The sequence below is a fragment of the Oratosquilla oratoria genome, chromosome 18 (assembly GCF_046742065.1).
Source record: "Oratosquilla oratoria isolate Oo_2021 chromosome 18, ASM4674206v1, whole genome shotgun sequence".
In the NCBI taxonomy this organism is placed as follows: Eukaryota; Metazoa; Arthropoda; class Malacostraca; order Stomatopoda; family Squillidae; genus Oratosquilla; species Oratosquilla oratoria.
The window spans coordinates 964,137-986,121 of record NC_134794.1 but is presented as its reverse complement, the minus strand read 5'-3'; the positions used below and the strand labels follow the sequence as shown (position 1 = coordinate 986,121).

The 21,985-nt window shown below is 38.1% G+C and overlaps 1 protein-coding gene across 5 annotated transcripts in view; it reads left to right on the top strand.

Moving 5' to 3' along the window:
* LOC143034969 (uncharacterized) overlaps nucleotides 1-21,985 on the top strand; it is a 303,162-nt gene that overhangs the window by 235,778 nt on the left and 45,399 nt on the right. For 4 of the 5 annotated variants that reach the window (XM_076201314.1, XM_076201313.1, XM_076201315.1 and 1 more), the window contains exons 12-14: nucleotides 6,060-6,151; nucleotides 11,817-11,961; nucleotides 18,465-18,587. In XM_076201314.1, the coding sequence (XP_076057429.1) occupies nucleotides 6,060-6,151; nucleotides 11,817-11,961; nucleotides 18,465-18,587 (360 nt within the window). Of the gene's footprint in view, nucleotides 1-6,059; nucleotides 6,152-8,130; nucleotides 9,265-11,816; nucleotides 11,962-18,464; nucleotides 18,588-21,985 lie in introns of those variants that run through there. The other variant, XM_076201317.1, reaches the window with a different exon arrangement.

The window sequence follows — 21,985 nt, the reverse complement described above, 5'->3', positions numbered from 1 at the left end:
AAAATACATAGCATAATAAGCAGTTCCTTGAAAGAAGGAAAAGTTCCAGAAGATTGGAAAAAAGCAAATATAGTACCTATATATAAAGGAGGAAATAAAGAACCTACCAACTATAGACCATTCTCTCTAACAAGTACAATAGCAAAAATTTGTGAAAGAATTATCAAAAATAGATGGGTAAAATACTTGGAAAAAAACAACGTACTAAATCCAAGGCAATTTGGATTCAGACAAGGACGATCATGCGTCACCAATTTAATATGTTTCTATTCAAGGCTAATAGATATAATACAAGAAAGAGATGGATGGGCTGATTGTGCATTTCTAGACCTAAAAAAAGCTTTTGACAAAGTACCACATAAGAAGTTGCTTAAGAAACTAGAATCTGAAGGAGGAATACAAGGTAAATTACTAAATTGGATGGAGGACTTTTTGCAAGAAAGAAAAATGAGAGTAGTGATAAGAAACCAGCACTCAAAATGGAATGAAGTAATAAGCGGTGTCCCGCAGGGAACAGTCCTGGCCCCAATAATGTTTGCTATATATATTAATGATATGGATGAAGGAATTGAAAGCTATATGAGCTTCTTTGCAGACGATGCAAAACTACTGAAAAGAGTGAAAACTGAAGAAGATTGTGAATCACTACAGAGAGATCTAAATAAAGTACAGGAATGGAGTAGGAAGTGGGAGATGGAGTTCAATACAAAAAAGTGTAGTATAATGGAATTTGTAAAAAGCAAAAACAGAATAACAGGATCATATAATTTGGGAGAAGAAGGAATAAAAAAAGTAGAAAATGAGAAGGACCTGGGAGTCATTGTTATGAATAATATGTCACCTGAAAAAACATATAAATAAGATTTTTGGAGAAACTTATAATTTAATAAGAACAATCAAAGTGGCATTTACATACCTGGATGAAGAAATGGTGAGGAAAATCCTAATCACCCTGATAAGACCAAGATTAGAATATGCAGCAACAATATGGTCACCAAGTACAAAAAAATGTATAAAAAAACTTGAAAGAATACAAAGAGCAATTACAAAACTGGCACCAACACTCTCAAAACTATCATATGAAGAGAGACTACAAAAACTTGAACTACAGACACTAGAGCAAAGAAGAGAGAGAGGAGATTTGATAGCTATTTACAGAATCATGAAAGGCATAGAAATTACTGATAGAGAGAATCTGATAAAATGGGATGACAGAAATACAAGATGACACGGAAAGAAAATAAAAAAAGACAGCTATAGAAGAGATTTGAAAAAGAACAGCTTTCCACACAGAGTAATAGACAGTTGGAACAAGTTAGATGAGAAAGTGGTGTGTGCAAAAACAATACATGAATTTAAAAATTGTTTAGATAAAATGAGAAATGAAGACGGGACCCCACGAGCATAGCTCCCCTTCCCGTAAAATACAACTAGGTAAATACACACACACACACACACACACACACACACACTTTCAACGAACGGACGGCTTGAAGAACGTTCTGAAGAAAAGTGCCGATTGTGGATCCCAACGCAAAGAGAAGTACCTTTTTGTATTTACAGGGTGGGGGGAAATTGCTCGTGGGGCAGTGGGTAAGTAGGAAAAGAGGAGAAGGGGAGGGATTGCTGGGGAAATGGAAGGAAATGAGGAAGTGGAGGACTTGGCCCAAGCAGACAAGCATAAGGTCAACATGAAACGACCACCGGACCAACTCAGTGATGACGAAATGGCTAATAAAAATGTAAAGATTAGAAGTATAGAGAGGAGCAATACAGTAGAAAGTGACGAGAATATGTTCCAGGGATTTAAAGAGGGTGGGGGGGACACAACACCGCCACCCCCCCACCCCACCCCCCACCACCCCCACCGACTGATAAGATTAGAGGAGAGAGTTGATAAGGTGATCGAGGACTTGGAACGTAGGTTAGGTAATGTTGACTCCATTTTCCAGAGAATTGAAAGGTTGGAAGAACTAGAGAAGGCAAACAGAAACTTAACTGATGAAATAGAGGGCCTAAAAAGACAGTTAAGAAATGTAAAGGAGGAGAATGAGAAATTGAAGAAGAATAGTAATGAAAACAGAGAGACAATAGCTAAATAAGCTAAAAATTGGAGAACAACCCAAGAAGGGAATAAGGTTTCATTCACTGACATAGTCAAACAGCAATTGAAAGAACATAATGAAGACTCAGTTATTAAAGTGATGAGACAGAAGGAGAATATAGTAAGAGAATTAGCTGACAAAAAGAAATGTATAATTATATTAGGAATGGAAGAGAAACATAACCCAGATAGAACCGCAAGAATCAAGGAGGAAAATGAAAGAGTAAGCAGTTTATTAAAATTAGTCCAGGAAGATGAACCAGAAATTATAAAGGAAATTGAGGAAAAATTCAGACTCGGAAAATATAGTACAGATAAGACCAGACCAATTAAGATTAAATTCAGGTCACAAACAACGGCAGAGAAAATTCTATCCAAAACAGGGAAACTAGCAACAAGTGATCAATATAAAAAGGTATGGATAAAAAGAGAAATGAATAAGGAGGAAAGAGAGGCAGAAAAGCAGAAAAGACTTGAAGCTAAGGCAAAAAATGAGGAAAGAACGGAGTCAGAGAAAGAGAGATTCTATTGGAGAGTAGTAAACATGAAAATAAAGCAGTTCGACATACAAAAGAAAAACATAAGGGAAACAGAGAACACAATGGAAGTGGCAGAAAACTAAGAGCGTCTTACACAAATATAGATGGATTAATAACAGGATTGAATGAACTGAATGATTATTTGAAGGAAAAAGAACCGGACATAATGGGAATTGTAGAAACAAAATTAAAAGGCCCACTACCACCCAACAGTGTAGGACATGATGCATACAATTATTGGATTAGAAACAGAGAGAAAAAACAAGGGGGTGGAGTTATGTTCCTGACTAAGAAGGATATAAACGTGAAAGGTGTCATATATGGAAAGAATACAGTAGAGATGATTATGATAGAAGTGGAAGACCGAGATAAGAAGAGCAGAAAATTTGTGATCAATTATGTGCCTCCAAAAACAGCCTCATGGGAGGAGAGTGAACATAAAAGTATGTTAGAGGACACAAAGATAGCATTAAATAAAATAATGGAAGACGGAGGAAGAATAGTTATGATGGGCGACTTTAATTGCAAGGAAATCTGCTGGGAAGAAATGACAGTAAAGAGTGGTGATGACTCATGGGGAAATGCTCTACTTGAGATGATTACTGACCATTCAATGACACAATGGATACAGGAGAACACTAGGTATAGAAATGAAGAAGAACCATCGAGACTAGACTTAATAATTACATCTGAACCTAGAATAGTGGACAAGATTGAATATAAAACACCAATAGGTAAAAGTGACCACATATTGATTGAACTGGAACTTAATAAAGAAAAATATATGAAAAGAAATGAACAATATAGAAAAGGAAGAATGATGTATGAAAAAACAAACTTTGATAAAATAAGAGAATTCTTCCAACAAGAAAACTGGGAAGAAATATACAAAGAAGAAACATCAGTGGAAGAGAAATGGAATGTTTTGACAAAAATTTACAAAAAAGGAGTGGAAAAGTATGTCCCAAGACAAAAACAAGAGAAAGAATATGTAAAATGCTGGTACAACAAAAGTTGTAGGGAGTTAAAAGACAAAAGAGACAAAGCCTGGACCAGATGGAAAAAAGACAGAAGACCTGAAAAATGGAAAATATATACTGGTTATAGAAATGAATATGTACAAAAGTGCAGAGAGGAAAAAAGAAAATATGAAAAAGATGTTATAGAAAAGTGTAAAGATCAACCAAAACTATTCTACAGATTTGTAAACAATAAACTGAAAAACAAACAAGACTTGGAGAAATTAAGACAAGGAGGAGTTGAATACACTGAAAAAATGGAAATGGCAGAAATTATGAACAAACATTTTAAATCAGTGTTTACAAGGGAAAATATACAACCTGAAGAGATTGAGTGGAAAGAAAAAGTCCCCCCTATGGAAGAAATAGAAGTAACAAAGAATGAAATATTGACACACTTGGGTAATCTTGATGTCAGAAAATCGCATGGGCCAGATGAAATAGCAAACTGGATTCTGAAAGAATGCAGGAATGAACTGGCAGACAAAATACATAGCATAATAAGCAGTTCCTTGAAAGAAGGAAAAGTTCCAGAAGATTGGAAAAAAGCAAATATAGTACCTATATATAAAGGAGGAAATAAAGAAGAACCTACCAACTATAGACCATTCTCTCTAACAAGTACAATAGCAAAAATTTGTGAAAGAATTATCAAAAATAGATGGGTAAAATACTTGGAAAAAAACAACGTACTAAATCCAAGGCAATTTGGATTCAGACAAGGACGATCATGCGTCACCAATTTAATATGTTTCTATTCAAGGCTAATAGATATAATACAAGAAAGAGATGGATGGGCTGATTGTGCATTTCTAGACCTAAAAAAAGCTTTTGACAAAGTACCACATAAGAAGTTGCTTAAGAAACTAGAATCTGAAGGAGGAATACAAGGTAAATTGCTAAATTGGATGGAAGACTTTTTGCAAGAAAGAAAAATGAGAGTAGTGATAAGAGACCAGCACTCAAAATGGAATGAAGTAATAAGCGGTGTCCCGCAGGGAACAGTTCTGGCCCCAATAATGTTTGCTATATATATTAATGATATGGATGAAGGAATTGAAAGCTATATGAGCTTCTTTGCAGATGATGCAAAACTACTGAAAAGAGTGAAAACTGAAGAAGATTGTGAATCACTACAGAGAGATCTAAATAAAGTACAGGAATGGAGTAGGAAGTGGGAGATGGAGTTCAATACAAAAAAGTGTAGTATAATGGAATTTGTAAAAAGCAAAAACAGAATAACAGGATCATATAATTTGGGAGAAGAAGGAATAAAAAAAAGTAGAAAATGAGAAGGACCTGGGAGTCATTGTTATGAATAATATGTCACCTGAGAAACATATAAATAAGATTTTTGGAGAAACTTATAATTTAATAAGAACAATCAAAGTGGCATTTACATACCTGGATGAAGAAATGGTGAGGAAAATCCTAATCACCCTGATAAGACCAAGATTGGAATATGCAGCAACGATATGGTCACCAAGTACAAAAAAATGTAAAAAAAAAACTTGAAAGAATACAAAGAGCAATTACAAAACTGGCACCAACACTCTCAAATTTATCATATGAAGAGAGACTACAAAAACTTGAACTACAGACACTAGAGCAAAGAAGAGAGAGAGGAGATTTGATAGCTATTTACAGAATCATGAAAGGCATAGAAATTACTGATAGAGAGAATCTGATAAAATGGGATGACAGAAATACAAGATGACACGGAAAGAAAATAAAAAAAGACAGCTATAGAAGAGATTTGAAAAAGAACAGCTTTCCTCACAGAGTAATAGACAGTTGGAACAAGTTAGATGAGAAAGTGGTGTGTGCAAAAACAATACATGAATTTAAAAATAGTTTAGATAAAATGAGATATGAAGCCGGGACCCCACGAGCATAGCTCCCCTTCCCGTAAAATACAACTAGGTAAATACACACACACACACACACACACATACATATACATATATATATATATATATATATATATATATATATATATATATATATATATATATATATATATATGTGTTTTTAATACAGGGATTGTATGTGCTTCTCCAGGTCATTGGAATTTTCTTGCAAATCTAGGAGTGGTTGAAGGTAACTGTCAAAGCTTTTATTGCATTTTGGTGAATTTCTGTGATTGTTGGGCCATATACTTCTGTTGACAGTTCCCAGACCCTCCTTTTTATCTAGATTCTTAATTGCCAGTTCACCAGTATTACAAAACAAGTGATGGGTACATTGCATTTGTAGAGGCTTCCTGATAGGGGGCGAGTTAAACTGAATCATCATCATCATCATCATAATCATCATCATAAATTTTCTTTAACCTCTTTCTGTTGGCATTTTGTTTTCTCCACTTCCATAAAGTTAATGTTTTAAATATTTTACCAGGGAAGGCATGGAGAACCTGATGCTTGTCTTCAGCAGTGCAGAGAAAAGGGCTATATGGGAAGTAGCCTTCAATGGTGCCAAGCAGAAACTAGGTAAGAATAACAATTTTGTTTAATTACATGTGAATTGTTTAATTTCTACCAAGACCAATGACAAGTACCTGTAAATTGTAGTCTTGCAGTATAGGTGGTTGAGAGAATCTTCAATATGTCAACACCCTCTTTTTGTTTGGAGGTGCAGTCCCAAGGGGCTGACACTCTGTATCCAGACTGGGCCCAAGATCTATCTGTCAACTTAAAGCTCAACTGAGAAGGTTTTCAAAGAGGTGGTGAATATTTGCTAGATGTATGGCTTAGTCACTTTTTGATAAAATAATGCAAGAATAAATCCTATTTATTACACAATGTGATAAAAAAGCTTATCAGAATATTGGTAGCATATGACCTTTGCTGAGCTTTGGCTGTTCCCATGAGGCTCTATCAGCTGTGATGTCACTCTCACTGTTTATATTCTGACATGCCATATGCATGCACTATAAAATGATGTGCTGCACTGTCAACTTGATCAGTGATCTATCATTCTTCATGTGTTAGCAAGGTTTTATCGAGTATTTAGTTCAAAAATGGTTTATTGTGTCACCACAAATTGCAACAGTGGTTTGATGAAACTTTCTGCTGTAGATGGACTTCATTTTCATTCTTTTCTGAAAGATCCTGTTCGCAAAAAGAACTGGATCATTCAGTGCAGATGGTATGAGTCATGGAAGCCTGGATTGAAAGCTAAACTGTTTGGAAAAAAAAAAAAAAGTATATTTGGGACCCAGGCTTTGTCAACAAGCACGAAGGCTATGGTGAAATATATCCAACATGTCTGCACAAACCCATTGACAATAGGGAATGGCTGAAAGATTTAATAAAATTTTTGTCCTCTCCTGTACAGTGTAATGAAATTTAACTATCTTTGACACATGGAAAGAATAAGTGAAGAAAGACTAGTAAAAGAGGTATGGAAGGCAGATGTGGAGGGAGTGAACATGAGGGGACGTCCTAGGATGAGGTGGATGGATGGGGTGAAGGGGGCTTTGGGGAAGAGGGGAATGTCTGTTGAGGAAGGAAGGGAGAGGATGGAAGACAGAGGTGAGTGGAGAATGGTTGTATATGGATGATGTTGTGACTGCATGGGGAGAAATGGGCGGGGGGTGGGGGGTGGGGTAGTGTGTGTGAGTGAGTTTTGACGCAGCCCGAAGGGATTTCTCCCCGTCCTCTCCTTATATGCAAGGGGGGACGGAGAGGGGGGGGTCGCCGATTAAATGAAGCGGCCTTGCTGTGGATGTGCTGTGTCCTGCGACACTGCTTCTGACCCAGGGCGGTGGGCAGGGTGCAGGGATGACCCGTCATCCAGGAGGTGCTCAGATGAGAGGAAGGGTGGGAGGGGTGTGGAGTGTATTTAGGGATGAAATGGGTGGGAGTGTTTTTATGCCTTTCCCTTTTTGGCTACCTCCCTTGGAAGGGGGAAAAAGCCTTGGTATATGTATGTATGTATGTATGTATCTTTGACAGCGTAAACCTGGTGTTTCATATAAATTATAAAACAAAGTGTAGTAAAGCATTTGACAAAGAACTTGCATGTCAAACTGGTTGATAGGGAATAGTAGCTACTACCAACACAGTACCATGTTTTTAGCTTTGCACTTACTTCATAGGTCTACATTTGCTTAGCAATTGTGCACCACACAACAGCATGCTTATCATCTTGCTTTGAGGTTCAAAAGCACACAAAAAGCTTGAGCTCACAGTAATGTAGAAAGCACCTCTCGGGTATATCGGTCAGCTCTCACCTTGTCAACAAATATCAGTGCTGGAATCATATCACAAGATTGTGTGTCTTTGCTCCCAAGCCCCAGCACTTTTTTTAATGAAGCAATAAAAGGAAGGCAAGTACATATCTTCAAACATCTTTTGATGTAATTTCACTATGGTAATTCAGGCACAAGGGGGCCGAATTCATATTGAGAATGGTGAAATGCATGCATGGTGATTGAAAATTATCATTATTAATTTTCCACTTTCAGACTACTACTTGCTGCCCTTCATTTTAATAGAAATTCGTGTAAAAAGCAGAAAATGGAAAAAATGTAGAGGTGCAATGTGCTATATCTTATCCCAAAGCCAAAGCAGGTGTTGGAGAAGAAGGTTGATCTAACATATTGTGAGTGTATGAAGAAGTATTGTGCTACATATTGCATCCAAACTGTGAAACTGCACAGGACTTCCTACTGGAACTGTTCATCCTTCTCACCCATCTCCCAGTAGGCCGTTAGGCCTGTTGGCGACCAGCGTCCTCCAGTTCTCTTGGTCAAGGTTCGTCTCCTGAGCACGGATGTCGTCAAGTGATGTTCCCCACTTTCTGAAGGCTTCATCAACATTTTAGTCCCATCTCTTCCTCGGTCTTCCCTGGGGAGATCTTGTGTTGGACACCTTGGTGACCTATGTTACTCCATCCTCTTCAAATATCCATACCACTGCAACTAGGTTCTTTCAATGTAATTGATTATGCTTTCCACATCCAGCTCTCTCTCCTGATGGTCTCATTTCTTAGTCTGTCCCTTCTTGTGACTCCACCGATCATATGCAGGACTTGCATCTCTGCTGCCTGCACTCGGGATGTCGTTTTCGTCATCAGCGTCCATACCTCACAACCGTAGGTTATGGGCCAGAGGATGGTCTTATAAATTGTTGTCTTGATCTTTACTTGTATGTTCTTGTCCTTCAAAATTAATACTTGCCTAAAAATTTGAATTTTCAGAATATGTACAGATTTTACTTGGTGAGTTACTGACATTGTGTTCTGAATATCCATCATACAAACTTGCAAGAGATGCCAAACTTCATTTTGCTATGAAAATTCTTGAACCAGTCTGTTCCAAGTATGAAAAACAAGAGAAGTTTGACATCATCCAGAAACAAAGGTCCAGGTTTAATCGTCCAACACAGTGAATCTTTTTCATACACCAAGGACAAATAGTACTTCAAATATAATTCCAAGAATCTGAACTAAAGTCATTGCTGAAGGGTATTTAAATCCTGTGTAATGTCCATCTGGTGCAAGCCATTTTTTCCTAATTCGGTCACTGGCACACACTGGAAGGGGCAGGCAATTCCTCCCCCTCCACTTGCTGCTACTCGTACCACTTTACTAAATTACAATAGGCAAGATGCCTGTACAGCCTGAAATAAAAATATCAGTTTATGATCATTCATTTTGCTGTGAATTCATAAAAATATGCATTTTTACATAGTCTATTGTAAATATATTTTGTTACATGTATCCTTGTACCATATCCACATTGGAACATGAAAGGGCATCCAAATCCGATAAATCTTCACTCGATGTGAAGTCACTTTAGTATTGTGTGCTGGCTGTGTTGAAGAATGTAAACAACAGCTGTTAAGTCATCAGTATGCCCTAGTGGTGGAAAATGTAACTATGACATTGAAAAATTTGTCTACTATCAGGCACTTTTAAGATCATGCAGTTTAGATAAAATAAAGACTATAAAATGTTAGAAACATGCATTTTAGTGTTCTGACTTATTCTAAGTTATATTTTCATACATGAAAAAAAAAAAATCCAAAACCTTCTCAGTTGACCTTTAAGCCCAGCTATATTTCCTCCTGGTCACATAAGGAGAACTGACAACTGAGGTATTTTCCCCTCCTACTACAATAAGTCAGTGACATAGAAAGTGTCCCACATTAATATAACAGACAACAGTGTTTCTATCTAAACCTATGGAAAAGCTCAAGGTCACTGAAACTTTGGACAACTGTTATCACTGTCAGGAAAATGTGATGGGAGAACAAAATGATAAGTTATATCAAAGGAGATTCAAAAAGCATTGAAAGAGTTGAAAACTGAAAAGTGATCATGATTAGATGGTTGTCATCTGGAATAATCCAACAAAAGTTAAGAGTAGTTATGGTGGAATGGCTGATGGATGTGTAGTGCATGTCTAAGAAGTATGATGGGGTTTACCTGTATGAAGATAGTGTGAGCAATGAGGCAAGGCAGAGGGCTGGGATGAAACAAGAGCTGGCATATAGGATTGACTAAAGAATATTGGGATGGTATGAGCATATGGAAAGAATGAAGAAAGACTAGTATAAAAGAATATAGAAGGCAGAGGTGGATGGGGTGAACATGAGTGGAAGAGTGGGAATAGGATAGATGGGGTGAAGGGAGCCTTGGGTTCAAGGGGAATATTTGTTAAGTAGGGAAGGGAGAAAGCATGAGGTAAGTGTGAATGGATGTGAAGGGATTTCTCCTTGTCTGGTCAGTAAATTCTTGAGTGGATGATAGGGAAGGATTGCCATGTAATGAAGCTGTGGGAGGTAAACAAACTTCAGCTGTCAGGACCTACTGTGGAGATGCTGTGTCTCTTGGTATTGCTCCTGACCTTTGTCCTCACCAGAATTAGTATAGAGGAGAATGACCAAAATAATACATGGGCTAAAAAATTTACCTTACGAAGAGAGGCTCAGGCACCTTAACTTACATTCTGGAAAGATGCAGTGCTGGGTGATCTAATAGAGATGTTTAAGTGGATCAAAGGCTTTAACAAGGGTGACACAAACAAGGTTATCATATTAAGACAACAGGGCAGGACTCGCAGTAATGGATTTAAATTGGACAATTTTAGATTTAAGAAAGAAATAGGAAAGAATTGGTTTACTAATACGGTAGTCAACAAGTGGAATAGACTTAGTAACCATGTAGTGAGTGCTGAAACTATCAATTTTAAGAAACAGACAACTTTATGGATGGGGATGACTGGTGGTAGACATGGAGCTGCCTAGTGTAGGCCTTATGGTCTCTTGCAGTCTATTTCATTCTTATGTTCTTATGTAAAAGGGACAAGTAAAGGGTGTGGGATGGTAAAGGATGGATGTATACCTTGACAGGGCACAAGTCATTCCACCATGTAAGGTAAAGGACAAGTATGAATGAAATATTTTTACAGGGATTGGTCTGTAGTGTAGTTGGGAAGGTGTTTAGGAGAGCATAAATTGAGAGGATTAGGAGTGGAACAGGAGTAATTGGGGAAGAGCAATGGTAGTATAAGAGAGGAAGAAGGTGCATAGATCAAGTATTTGCAGTAAAAAAATGCAAGAAAAATTTGGCCAAGTGTAAGGATATCTTAAGAGCTTTGATGATATGGAGGTGTAAAATGAGGGCTGGTTGACAGAGGCATCATGGAGTGTGTTGCAGATATATGGGATAGGGAAAGTTGGGCAGTCAAGTTTTTTACATTAGTAAAGCATGTGTAAATGTCAGGAATGGAAAAAGTGAATTATTGAGATGAATGTGGTGCAACATCTACGGTTGTGTGCTGTCATGATGGTTGTTCAACATATATGTGGATAGGGTGGTCAATCAGTCAATCAGTCCATCTGTTGTTCAGGTTTCTTGCAGAAGACTAGTTTACCCCTGTCATTTCATTATATGGTGACCCCACCCTCCTCTTTTGTCCACTCAAAGCATTTACTTAAGCAGACAAGAATGTACCCTTGGGTTGTGTCATTCTTTCATCCATTCATACTTTTCATTAACTTGTATCTTTTGCATCCAATTCCCCTCTCTGCCCTGATGGTTGGTCAGGGCAGAGAGGGAAATTTTTATTAATTTTTCTTTGCCCAAACCTCCTCAGAGTTAGAGGAAACAAAATTTTGTAAATAATCCTTTCTTTCTCCCTGCAAGCCATGTCAGCACATCGCCGCCCACCTCCAGAGTTCATGTCTGCACTACCCATCCGTAAAACAAGGGCTGGATTGCAATTCACTTGTGCTGCTGCCACCCTTGGACTCAATGCACACAATCTCAGGGATGTCTGGGTCTGCAACAGGTAAGACCAGAATTAATCTTAACACAAGTTTACTAGTTCATAGAAAAGATCAGTTACAGGTTAGTTATCCTCTATGAAAGCTAGATTGATGGCCTGAAAGAAGGCTGCAACTGTAGCTTCCAAGTCTATTTTGAAATATCTAAAGTTGTAGGTTGATGGTGTTTGTCCATTTATTGCCCTGATTCTCTCTTTCTGATGATGGTACAGGCCATGGCTTCCTGTTTAAGTCACAAACCACTCAATGAAAAAACTTTGTGGAGCTGTTTGGATTGCATGCAGAACGGAGTATAATGTGCTATGTGTCAAGGACATTTAAGTGTCTGTTGCAGCAGTGTTACATTGCTGGCTGGTGGTGATCTGAAAGTAGGCTTGCCAGTGCATCTCTTGTCTGTCTTAGAAGGGACCTCTACTTGATTTAGGGTGGGTGGGTCAGGTAATGTTGCAAATTAAGAGGTCAAAGAACATAAGAATAAAGGATACTGCAAGAGACCATAAGGCTTACAATGGGCAGTTTCATGTCCATTACCACCTGTCATCCCCATCCATAAAGTTGTCTTTCTTAAAACAACTTATAGTTTCAGCATTCGCTATATGGTTACTAAGTCTATTCCATTCATTGACCACCCTATTAGTAAACCAATTCTTGCCTATTTCCTTCCTAAATCTAAATTTGTCCAGTTTAAATCCATTACTTTGAGTCCTGCCATATTTTCTTAATATGATGACCTTGTTTGCATCACCCATGTTAAAGCCTTTGATCCACTTAAACACCTCTATTAGATCACCCAGCACTCTGCATCTTTCCAGAATGCAAGTTAAGGTGCCTGAGCCTCTCTTTGTAAGGTAAACTCTAAGCCCATATATCATTTTGGTCATTCTCCTCTGTACTGATTCTAGTGAATTGATGTCCATTCTATAAGATGGAGACCAAAACTGTACTGCATAGTCAAGGATGGGTCTAACTAATGCTAGAGTTTGATAATTACCTCTGCACTTCTATTTGTAACCATCCTAGCAATGAAACATAATGCTCTGTTGGCTTTATTCCTGGTGCTAATGCACAGTTTCCTGGATTTAGGGTCAGGACTCACTAGAACTCCCAAGTCTTGTACTCTGTTTTCTTTAGAAATATGTTATCTAAGCTATATCTATTTTTGGGGTTGTGTAGACCTACATTTAACATGCTACACTTTGAGATATTGAAGTTCATTTGCCATTTCACCAATCATATGAACAATTTAAGATCATCCTGCAGAATCTTGGCATTGTCTTCTAATCTAATTAGGATCCTATTTTTGTGCATGATAGAGATGGAATGGGTGGGAGTGGTTTTTATGCCTTTGTTTTTTGGCTACTTCCCTTATAAGGGGGAAAAAGAGTTTGGTATTTATGTATTTTAGTGTTGTGTGCAAACTTACTAACATCAGTATTAATCCCTTTGTTCAAGTCGTTTATGTGCATAATGAACAATAAGGGACCGAAAACTGAGCCCTGGGGGACCCCACTAGAAACACTCCCCCATCTGGATTTTACACCATTTATGATGACCCACTGTTTTCTGTCACTGATCCAAGCTCTAATCCATTCCAACACTTTTCCTCCTATGCCATGGGATTTTATTTTATTTAGTAATCTCTGGCGGGGCATCTTGTCAAACACTTTGCTAACTATCATTGTTATCTGACACCTTATATACTTTAGTGTAAAAGGATAGAAGATTAGTCACACATGACTTACCCTTGGAGAAACCATGTTGTGTGTCGCATATCAAATTATGTCTCTTGATGTGTTCTCCAAGTCTATTAACTATTATTGATTCAAGCATTTTACCTATAACTGATGTCAAACTGATTGGCCTGTAGTTGCATATAGACAATTTATCTCTCTTTTTGAAAACAGGAACAATGTTTGCCTGCTCCCAAGCAATAGGTACAAAACCAGTGTCTACAGACTGTTAACTGGTTGCAGATTTCAAATTTACACTCTTTAAGCACTCTCGGAAATATTTTGTATGAACCCAGGGATATTGTAGCTTTAAGTCTTTCTATCTAAAATTGATTGATTGACTACCTCCCTTATAAGGGGGAAAAAAGCCTTTGGTATATGTATGTATGTAAGTCTTTCAATCTGCTTGACTACTTCTATCTCACTAATACTGATGTTAGTCTACTTTTTTCATCCCCACTGAAAATCAGATCACAGTTAGGTACCTTATCAATCCTCTTAGTAAACACTGAGAGGAAATATTTGTTAAAAGTCTTACTCATTTTTTCCTCCGATTCTATCATGATATGTTTGTCATTTTGAATTGGGCCTATCCTTTCCTTATTTTTTGTTCTGTAGAGATGAAAAAAGCTTTTGGGTTGGATCTTGCATGTCTGGCAACCTTAATTTCATAGTTACATTTTGCTGTGTGCATATTCTTTTTAACCAGTCTTGCCATATCATTATATTTGGATCTAAGGTGTGTTTCCCCATTTTTTTTATTCTTATGTAAAGTCCTCTTTTCATTTTGATTTAATGTTTTAGTCTGTTCATCATCCATTTGGGAGTATTACTATTCTTCTGTATTGACTTGAGGGGAATGAATTTATTTTGTGCATTTAGAATTAATGCTCTCCTAAAGTCTGGTACTTGAATGTTATTCGTACTTTTTAATTCTTCCCAAACAATATTAAATCTTGTTTCTTGATGATTGCTAGAGCCTAGACTATGTCCCACTTTTAAATTACTCATTAGGTGCTCGTTATTAGTATTAGTCAAAAGTAAGTCCAGAGTATTTTCTCCCCTCGTAGGATTGGTAATCATTTGTTATAGAAAAGTAACCAGCACATCTAAGAAAATTTTTACATCCTGATCTCCTACTAAAATTTCTTAGTCAGTTTCTATAATTAAAATCTCCCATGATCACAACATTTTTGTACTGGGATGCCCTGCAAATTTCATGAATCAGGGGATCAGTCTGCTCAATGCTGAGGTTAGGATGCCAATAATAAGTTTCTTAGTCTTGCCTATAATCTCCACCCAAATAGATTCCATATTATCCTCTTCCTTAATCAAATTGTTGATAATATAGTTAATTGTATTTTCAATGAAAAGTGCTACTCCTCTCCCACTCCTGCCAACCCTTGTGAATAAACTTATATCCTTCTATCTCGATTTCCGGAAGGAAATGTCTATCAGCCATATTGATCCAGGATTCAGTAATAGCTATAATATCAAATCTCTCTACACATGCTTTTGCTCATAGCAAAAATTTGATTTATTATGCTTCTGCTGTTTGTATAGTAAACTTTTAGTTTATCCTTCTTCTACCTGACTTGGTGTTCACTCCTTCTACCTCTGCCTTCCACACCTCTTTTACTAATCTCTTCACTCATTCTCTCCATGTGTTCAAACCATCCCAATACCCTTTCATCAACCTTATCTCCCAACTTCTTTTCCAGCACCGTTCTCCTTCTCACCTCCTTGTTCCTCACTCTATCCAGCCTAGTAACCCCTATCATACTTCTCAGGCATCTCATCTCAAATGCACTCAAACTCCTCTCTTATGTTCCCTGTTTCTGCCCCATACAGTGCTGTCCACACAATCACTTCTTCATACAATCTCCTCTTAGCAACTATTCCCAAGTATCTATTTCTCATTACACTTTTTAATCCCCCAAGGCATTTACTTGCTTCTCTCAATCTACATTCTACCTCCACCACTCCTATCTTTCCTGCCACATTTGCACCCAAGTATCTAAAACTATCCACTTCCTCCAATCGCTTTCCCTTAATGCTCACTTTCAGTCTGCTGCTACATTCTCCCCCTATACATCTCATCACCTTACTTTTACCTACATTTATCTTCAACTTCCTTCTTTTGCACACCTTCCCAAACTCTGTCACTAACTTCCTCAATCCTGCTACAAGCATAGTGTCATCAGCAAACAACAACTGGCTTATCTCCCACTTTTCTCCATTTTCTTTAACCATCTCCAATCCCCAACCCACTACCCTTGCATTTACCTCCCACACCATCCCATCCATGTATAAATTGAACAGCCAAAGTGACATAACACATCCTTGACAAAGTTCCACATTTACCTCAAACTACTCTCTCCATTTCTGATTCTACTACTCTCATAAAAACTCTTGACTGCTCTTAAAAGGTTTTCTCCTATCCCATATATCTGCAATACTTCCCACAGTGCCTTCTTGTCTACTCTGTCATAAGCCTTTTACAAATCCACAAAGGAAAAAAGAAAAAAAGAAAGGGAAAAAAAAATCCTTATCTTTTCCACATAAATCTGATCCACACAACCCTTACCTGTCCTAAACCCACATTGTTCCACATCAATTACTTCCTCTGTTCCTCTCCTAATCCTCTCAATCAAGACCCTCCCATAAGCCTTCTCAACTACACTTAACAGGTTAATCCCTCTGAAACTACTACACTCACACTTGTCCCCTTTTCCCTTGTAAAGTAGAACTATACAGACACTCCTCCAGTCCTCCAGCACACTCTCTCTTAAACACACGTTAACTTCACCAGCTAGTCCAGTTTTTTTTTTCGGACATGGATGACACCCATCCAACATAGGTGCCTTACCTGCTCTCATCATCTTAACAACTGCCTTCTCCTCGTCTTTCCTTATTTCTCTTTCATTTTCCTCATCACTCATTTTCTTAGCAATTCCCACTGCAACTACGTTTCCCACCCTATCCTCCTTCAAATTTGGCAACTACCTAAAATACTCTGCCAGTCTTCCTCTTACTACCATCTCTTCTATTATCATCTCTCCATCTACAACTTTTACCTCTTCCTCTCTTAATGTCTTTCCAAAACATTTTTTTATTTCTCTCAAAATTTGCTGTCATACACTTACCCCATTTCACATCTGCTCTCCTCTTTGCCTCCTTTATCTCATGCTTTACTTCTCTTTTTCTTTGTACCTCTCCTGCGATTCTCTTGTAACCAATCTGTGTAACCAATCTTGTAACAAGCTTGTAACCAATCAATTCTTTTGTAACCAATCTGTGAAAGCTCGTTTCTTCTCTTCTACAACCTTCATTGTTTCCTCATCCCACCACTCACTACCCTCCCTTCCATTTCCTCCCATCCTCCTTGTTCCACACACCATCTTTTCACACCTTGTGACTCCCTCCTTGAGCCATCCCCATTCCTCTTCCACTCCTAGTTCTACTCTATCCTTCACCCCTTCCCAATCCTTTCTCAGCTTCTTCTTTTACTCTTTTTTTTTCTTTCTCATTAAGCAGTTCATTTGAAGCACCTCCCTACCTTCTGCCCTTTTCCTCTTTCTCCATTCCTCCACTCCCAACTTACCTTCCACCAAAAAATAATCTGGTATTCCCCTACTCTCTCCCCTTAAAACATGTACATCCTTAAATCTTCATTCTATTTTCCTGGTTACCACAATTTAGTCCATTAATGCTCTCTATCTACCACCCTTCCATCCACCATCCTCTCCTATGTGTACTTATGCTTGACTTTCTTCCTAAACACTGTATTTGCTATCATCAACTCTCTAGACACATCACCAACTCTCCGCCACAATTTTTTCCTGGAACTCCACACTTACCAACCACTTTGTCTATTGCTTCATTTCCTTCCCTAGCATTAAAGTCTCCCAATACCACTACATTGACATTTCTCCATAAACCCTCTATGCACTCATTTAAATCTATCAAAAAACCTCCCTTTCCTCTACCAGGCCCATATGCATACATATACCAATGTACATTTACCAGAGGCTTTTTATATACACTTACAAAAACTCACATCTCCCTTCCCAGATTCACCATCATCTATATTAACCTTGAAGAAACCTCCTTCCACTCCACCACATGCTTACCTATCTCTTCACTTACTAGTATAGCCACCCCTTCTCTCCCACATCCTCTCTTCATTCCTGAGATCCTCCCAAATACACTCCCAAACTCAAATTCACCCCTCAATGCCAACACACCCATCTTCTACAAACATATTGCGTATCTCTTCCCTTTTACTTTCATCTGTACCCCATCCATGCACATTAAAAGACCCAAACCTTAGGTATTGGTTGGAAAACTCCCAGACCCTCTAATGCTTTTTCTTTTATTAGGATTGTCCCCTTTGGGGCTAGAGGGAGAAGGATGCCTGGGCCTATCCCTGTCCTGTTTTTATTGCCTTATATGACTCGAGTGGAAAGACTTTGTGGCAGTATTCTTTTCCCCACCACTAATTCCTAATTCCATTAATATAATTGTAGTATGCAGTGCAATATGTTGTTGGCCAGGATTATTTCATCTGATTTGTTCCACAAATTGACACATCTGTGGGGAAAGCTATGCTTTCAAATGTCTTTCAATGATTTTTTTAATGACATTATATACTTTTATTCCATATGATCCTGTGTAAAAAAAATTCTGTTCTTATCTCATACTCATAGACCCTCAATGATATTTCAGGACTGCAAAGACTTTTCATATTCATCACAGCTATTATTTTCATTTTACAGTGATGGTTATGTGGGGCAAGTTTGTGTCCTGAGTTTACAGCCAGATCCAACAGTAGCTTGCTGCAATGGAGTCTGCAATGCACGTATTCTCTCAATTGCATCTGTACCTGCAGCTCCACACCCGTAAGTATAGAAAAATGACCTGGAGCCTTTTTATTTAGTAGGAAGGGAATGGTGAAGTGTGTCTAAAGAATTTGGCAGAAAGAAGACCTTAAATTAAGAATACTTTTTCACTGAGTCATGAAGACAGCTCTGTCCCCAGCATTTTATTTTACCACTAATGTTATATGATGTTCTTGACTTAACAAGTATCAAGTGTTAGCATTGAAAATGATTCCTTGATTAAGAGAATACATTACTTTTTAATATAAATTTGAAGATACAGTAAAACCTTTCATCTGATTATCAGGTCACCAGAATTACCAAATAACCAAAATGTCTTAAAAGATGTTATTAACTAGATTAAAAAATCATAAAATGGGGCAATGTAGACTTAGGAGAGCATTTAAGACCACATATAAAATTTTGTTATTCATTAAGAGTTTTGACATATTCACTACCCATGTCAAAATACCAAACAATGGTCCTCACACCCTACTATAGTTCTCTTTTTGGAAATGTTCGACTGATGTCCGTGTTGTATTACTTACCAGCTAGTAGGAGGAAGAAAGCAGTTGTCAGCTGTCAATATGTGAACATAAATAGGTGGAGGGAAAATTCTCAAAGGTGATAAAAGAGCTCAGGCTTAGTCCAGAGATGGAATGTCTGCATCTTCAGGTGGTGGTAGGGGTGTTGATGGTTTTATGGATAAACAATGAGATGATTATCTCCAACATATATCCCACAAAAGAATCACTTTCAGGTATCCATTGTTGGTCACCACAAAATAAAAATATAAGGGATGATAGGAAATTACTATAAATGGTCTTAGTCGCTCCACTTGGTTTGCATTACCTCTTTCTACTGAATACTGAATTAAGATTTCCACATGTGATGTTTGAATTGTGTGCTACATGAATGATTCTAATCCAAAGTGTAAATTCCCAAAATGTTACCCACCCCACTCAATTGTACTCTAATCGGTGTCTCTCCACCATATTAATTTTATAGTCTGGATCAGGGAGGGGAAAATGAATTACATGGGGTCTAATGGGATGCCCCTAGATTTGGAGATTGTCAGAGAGAAAAGGTGGGCTGTCTATTTTTGGGATTCCCTTTGAGTTGGAAATGATGGGGATGATACTGCAGCAGGTTGTTCCAGAACAGATTGAAAAGAGGAACAAAGCTTTTTTTTCCCTCTTCAAAAGAAGAGAAGTCATTTTCTTCTTTGAAATTGCCTGAGGTTGAGGCAGTGTAGGTGGAGAAAATTCCTGCATGGTGTATGCCACTTGTTGAATTGTGGTGGAAGTTGAGTGTAAAACAGTTATACATTAGATCTGAGGCATGCTGAAGTTGTAGACTGCTTTATCATGCTAGTGGTGGCAAGTATGATCACAGCAAGTGTCATTTTATGGCCAGTGGGGTCCCCTTTTATACCTGTGAAGTGGGATATTGACCAATTATTGGTGACTATTGAGAATTCCCTAGCCAATCACAAGCTAGCATACAAGCAGGGACTTGTGACCTCGCCCAGTGACCTCAACATTTATCCAGCTTCAAGAGTGATACAGAAAATGCCAATAAGAAAATGCCAACAAGAAACTTAAAACCTCTCAAGCAAAAGTCCTGGACAGGTATCAGACTGATTCCTGATACCTGATACCAGCTGTCACTATAAAAGCCCTGATAGATGTAGTCAACTATCATTCTTTTTTTACTTTTACCAAACTCCATCATGCTACATTTCTTAATGTTGAAGTCCACTTCCCACTTCTGACACCATTTCTAAACCTTGTACAGGTCTTTCTGTAGTGATTTGCAGTCTGTTTCAGTTTTCACTTTCCTCCACAATTTAGCATTATCTGCAAAGAAGCTCATATAACATTCCACATTGTCATCCATGTCATTCACATAAATAGCAAACATTATTGGTGCCAATACAGATCTTTGCAGGACTCCAATAATCACCTCCTTCCAACCTGAATACTTTTCTCAGAGTACTACTCTCATTTTTCTACCATGCAGGAAGTCCTCCATCCAGTTTAGTAGGTTGCCTTGTATCCCTCCTAAGTTTTCCAATTTTTAGAATAAATTTTTGTGTAGTACTTTGTTAGGGTGAACTGCTTAAATGAGAAAGAAAAGGAGAAGGAGTATAAGAAGAAGCTGAGAGAGGAGTGGGAGGGAGTGAAGGATAGAGTAGAACTAGGAGTGGAGGAATGAGGATGGTTCAAGGAGGGAGTCATAAGGTGTGCAAATATGGTGTGCAGAACAAGGAGGATGGGAGGAAATAGAAGGAAGGGTAGTGAGTGGTGGAATGAGGAAGCAAAGAAGGGTGTAGAAGAGAAGAGGCAGGCTTTCATAGATTGGTTACAAATTAGGATGAGGGAATCATATGAGAGGTACAAAGAAATGAGAGGAGAAGTAAAGCATAAGATAAAGGAGGCAAAGAGGAGAGCAGATGTGAAATGGGGTAAGAGTATGGCAGACAATTTTGAAGGTAATAAAAATGTTTTGGAAAGAAATTAAAAGAGGAAGAGGAGGCGAATCAAGTATAGAAGAAAAAATAAAAGTTGCAGATGGAGAGATGGTAATGGAAGAGAAGGCAGTGAGAGGAAGGTGGGCAGAGTATTTTAGGGAGTTGCTAAATGTGAAGGAGGATAGGGTGGGAAAAGTAGTTGTAGTGGGAAGTGCTAAGAAAATGAGAGTGAGGAGTGAGGAAAATGGAGGAGAAATAAGGAAAGATGAAGTGAAGGCAGCTGTTATGATGAGAGCAGGTAAGGCACCTGGGTTGGATGGATACTGTGCAGAATGTCTGAAAAAAGGAAGTACAGTTATAGTGGACTGGCTGGTGAGGTTAATGTTTGTTTAAGAGAGGGTAGAGTGCTGGAGGACTGCCTGTATAGTTCCACTTTACAAGGGAAAGGGGGACAAGTGTGAGTGTAGTAGTTTCAGAGGGATCAATTTGTTAAGTGTAGTTGGGAAGGCTTATGGGAGGGTCTTGATTGAGAGGATTAGGAGAGGAACAGAGGGAGCAATTGGTGAGGAACAATGTGGGTTTAGGACAGGTAAGGGTTGTGTTGATCAGATTTTTGTGGTAAGACAGATATGTGAGAAAGCTATAGGAAAAGGTAAGGATGTGTTTTGGGCCCTTATGAATCTGGAAAAGGCTTATGACAGGGTAGACAAGAAGGCACTGTGGGAGATTTTGCAGATCTGTGATAGGAGAAAAGCTGTTAAGAGCAGTCAGGAGTTTTTATAAGAGGAGTAGAGCTTGTGTTAGGATTAGAAATGGAGAGAGTGAGTAGTATGAGGTAAAGGTGGGACTTTGTCAGGGATGTGTTATGTCATCCTGGCTGTTCAATTTATACATAGATGTGGTGGTGTGAGAGGTGAATGCAAGGGTGGTGGGTCAGGGATTGGAG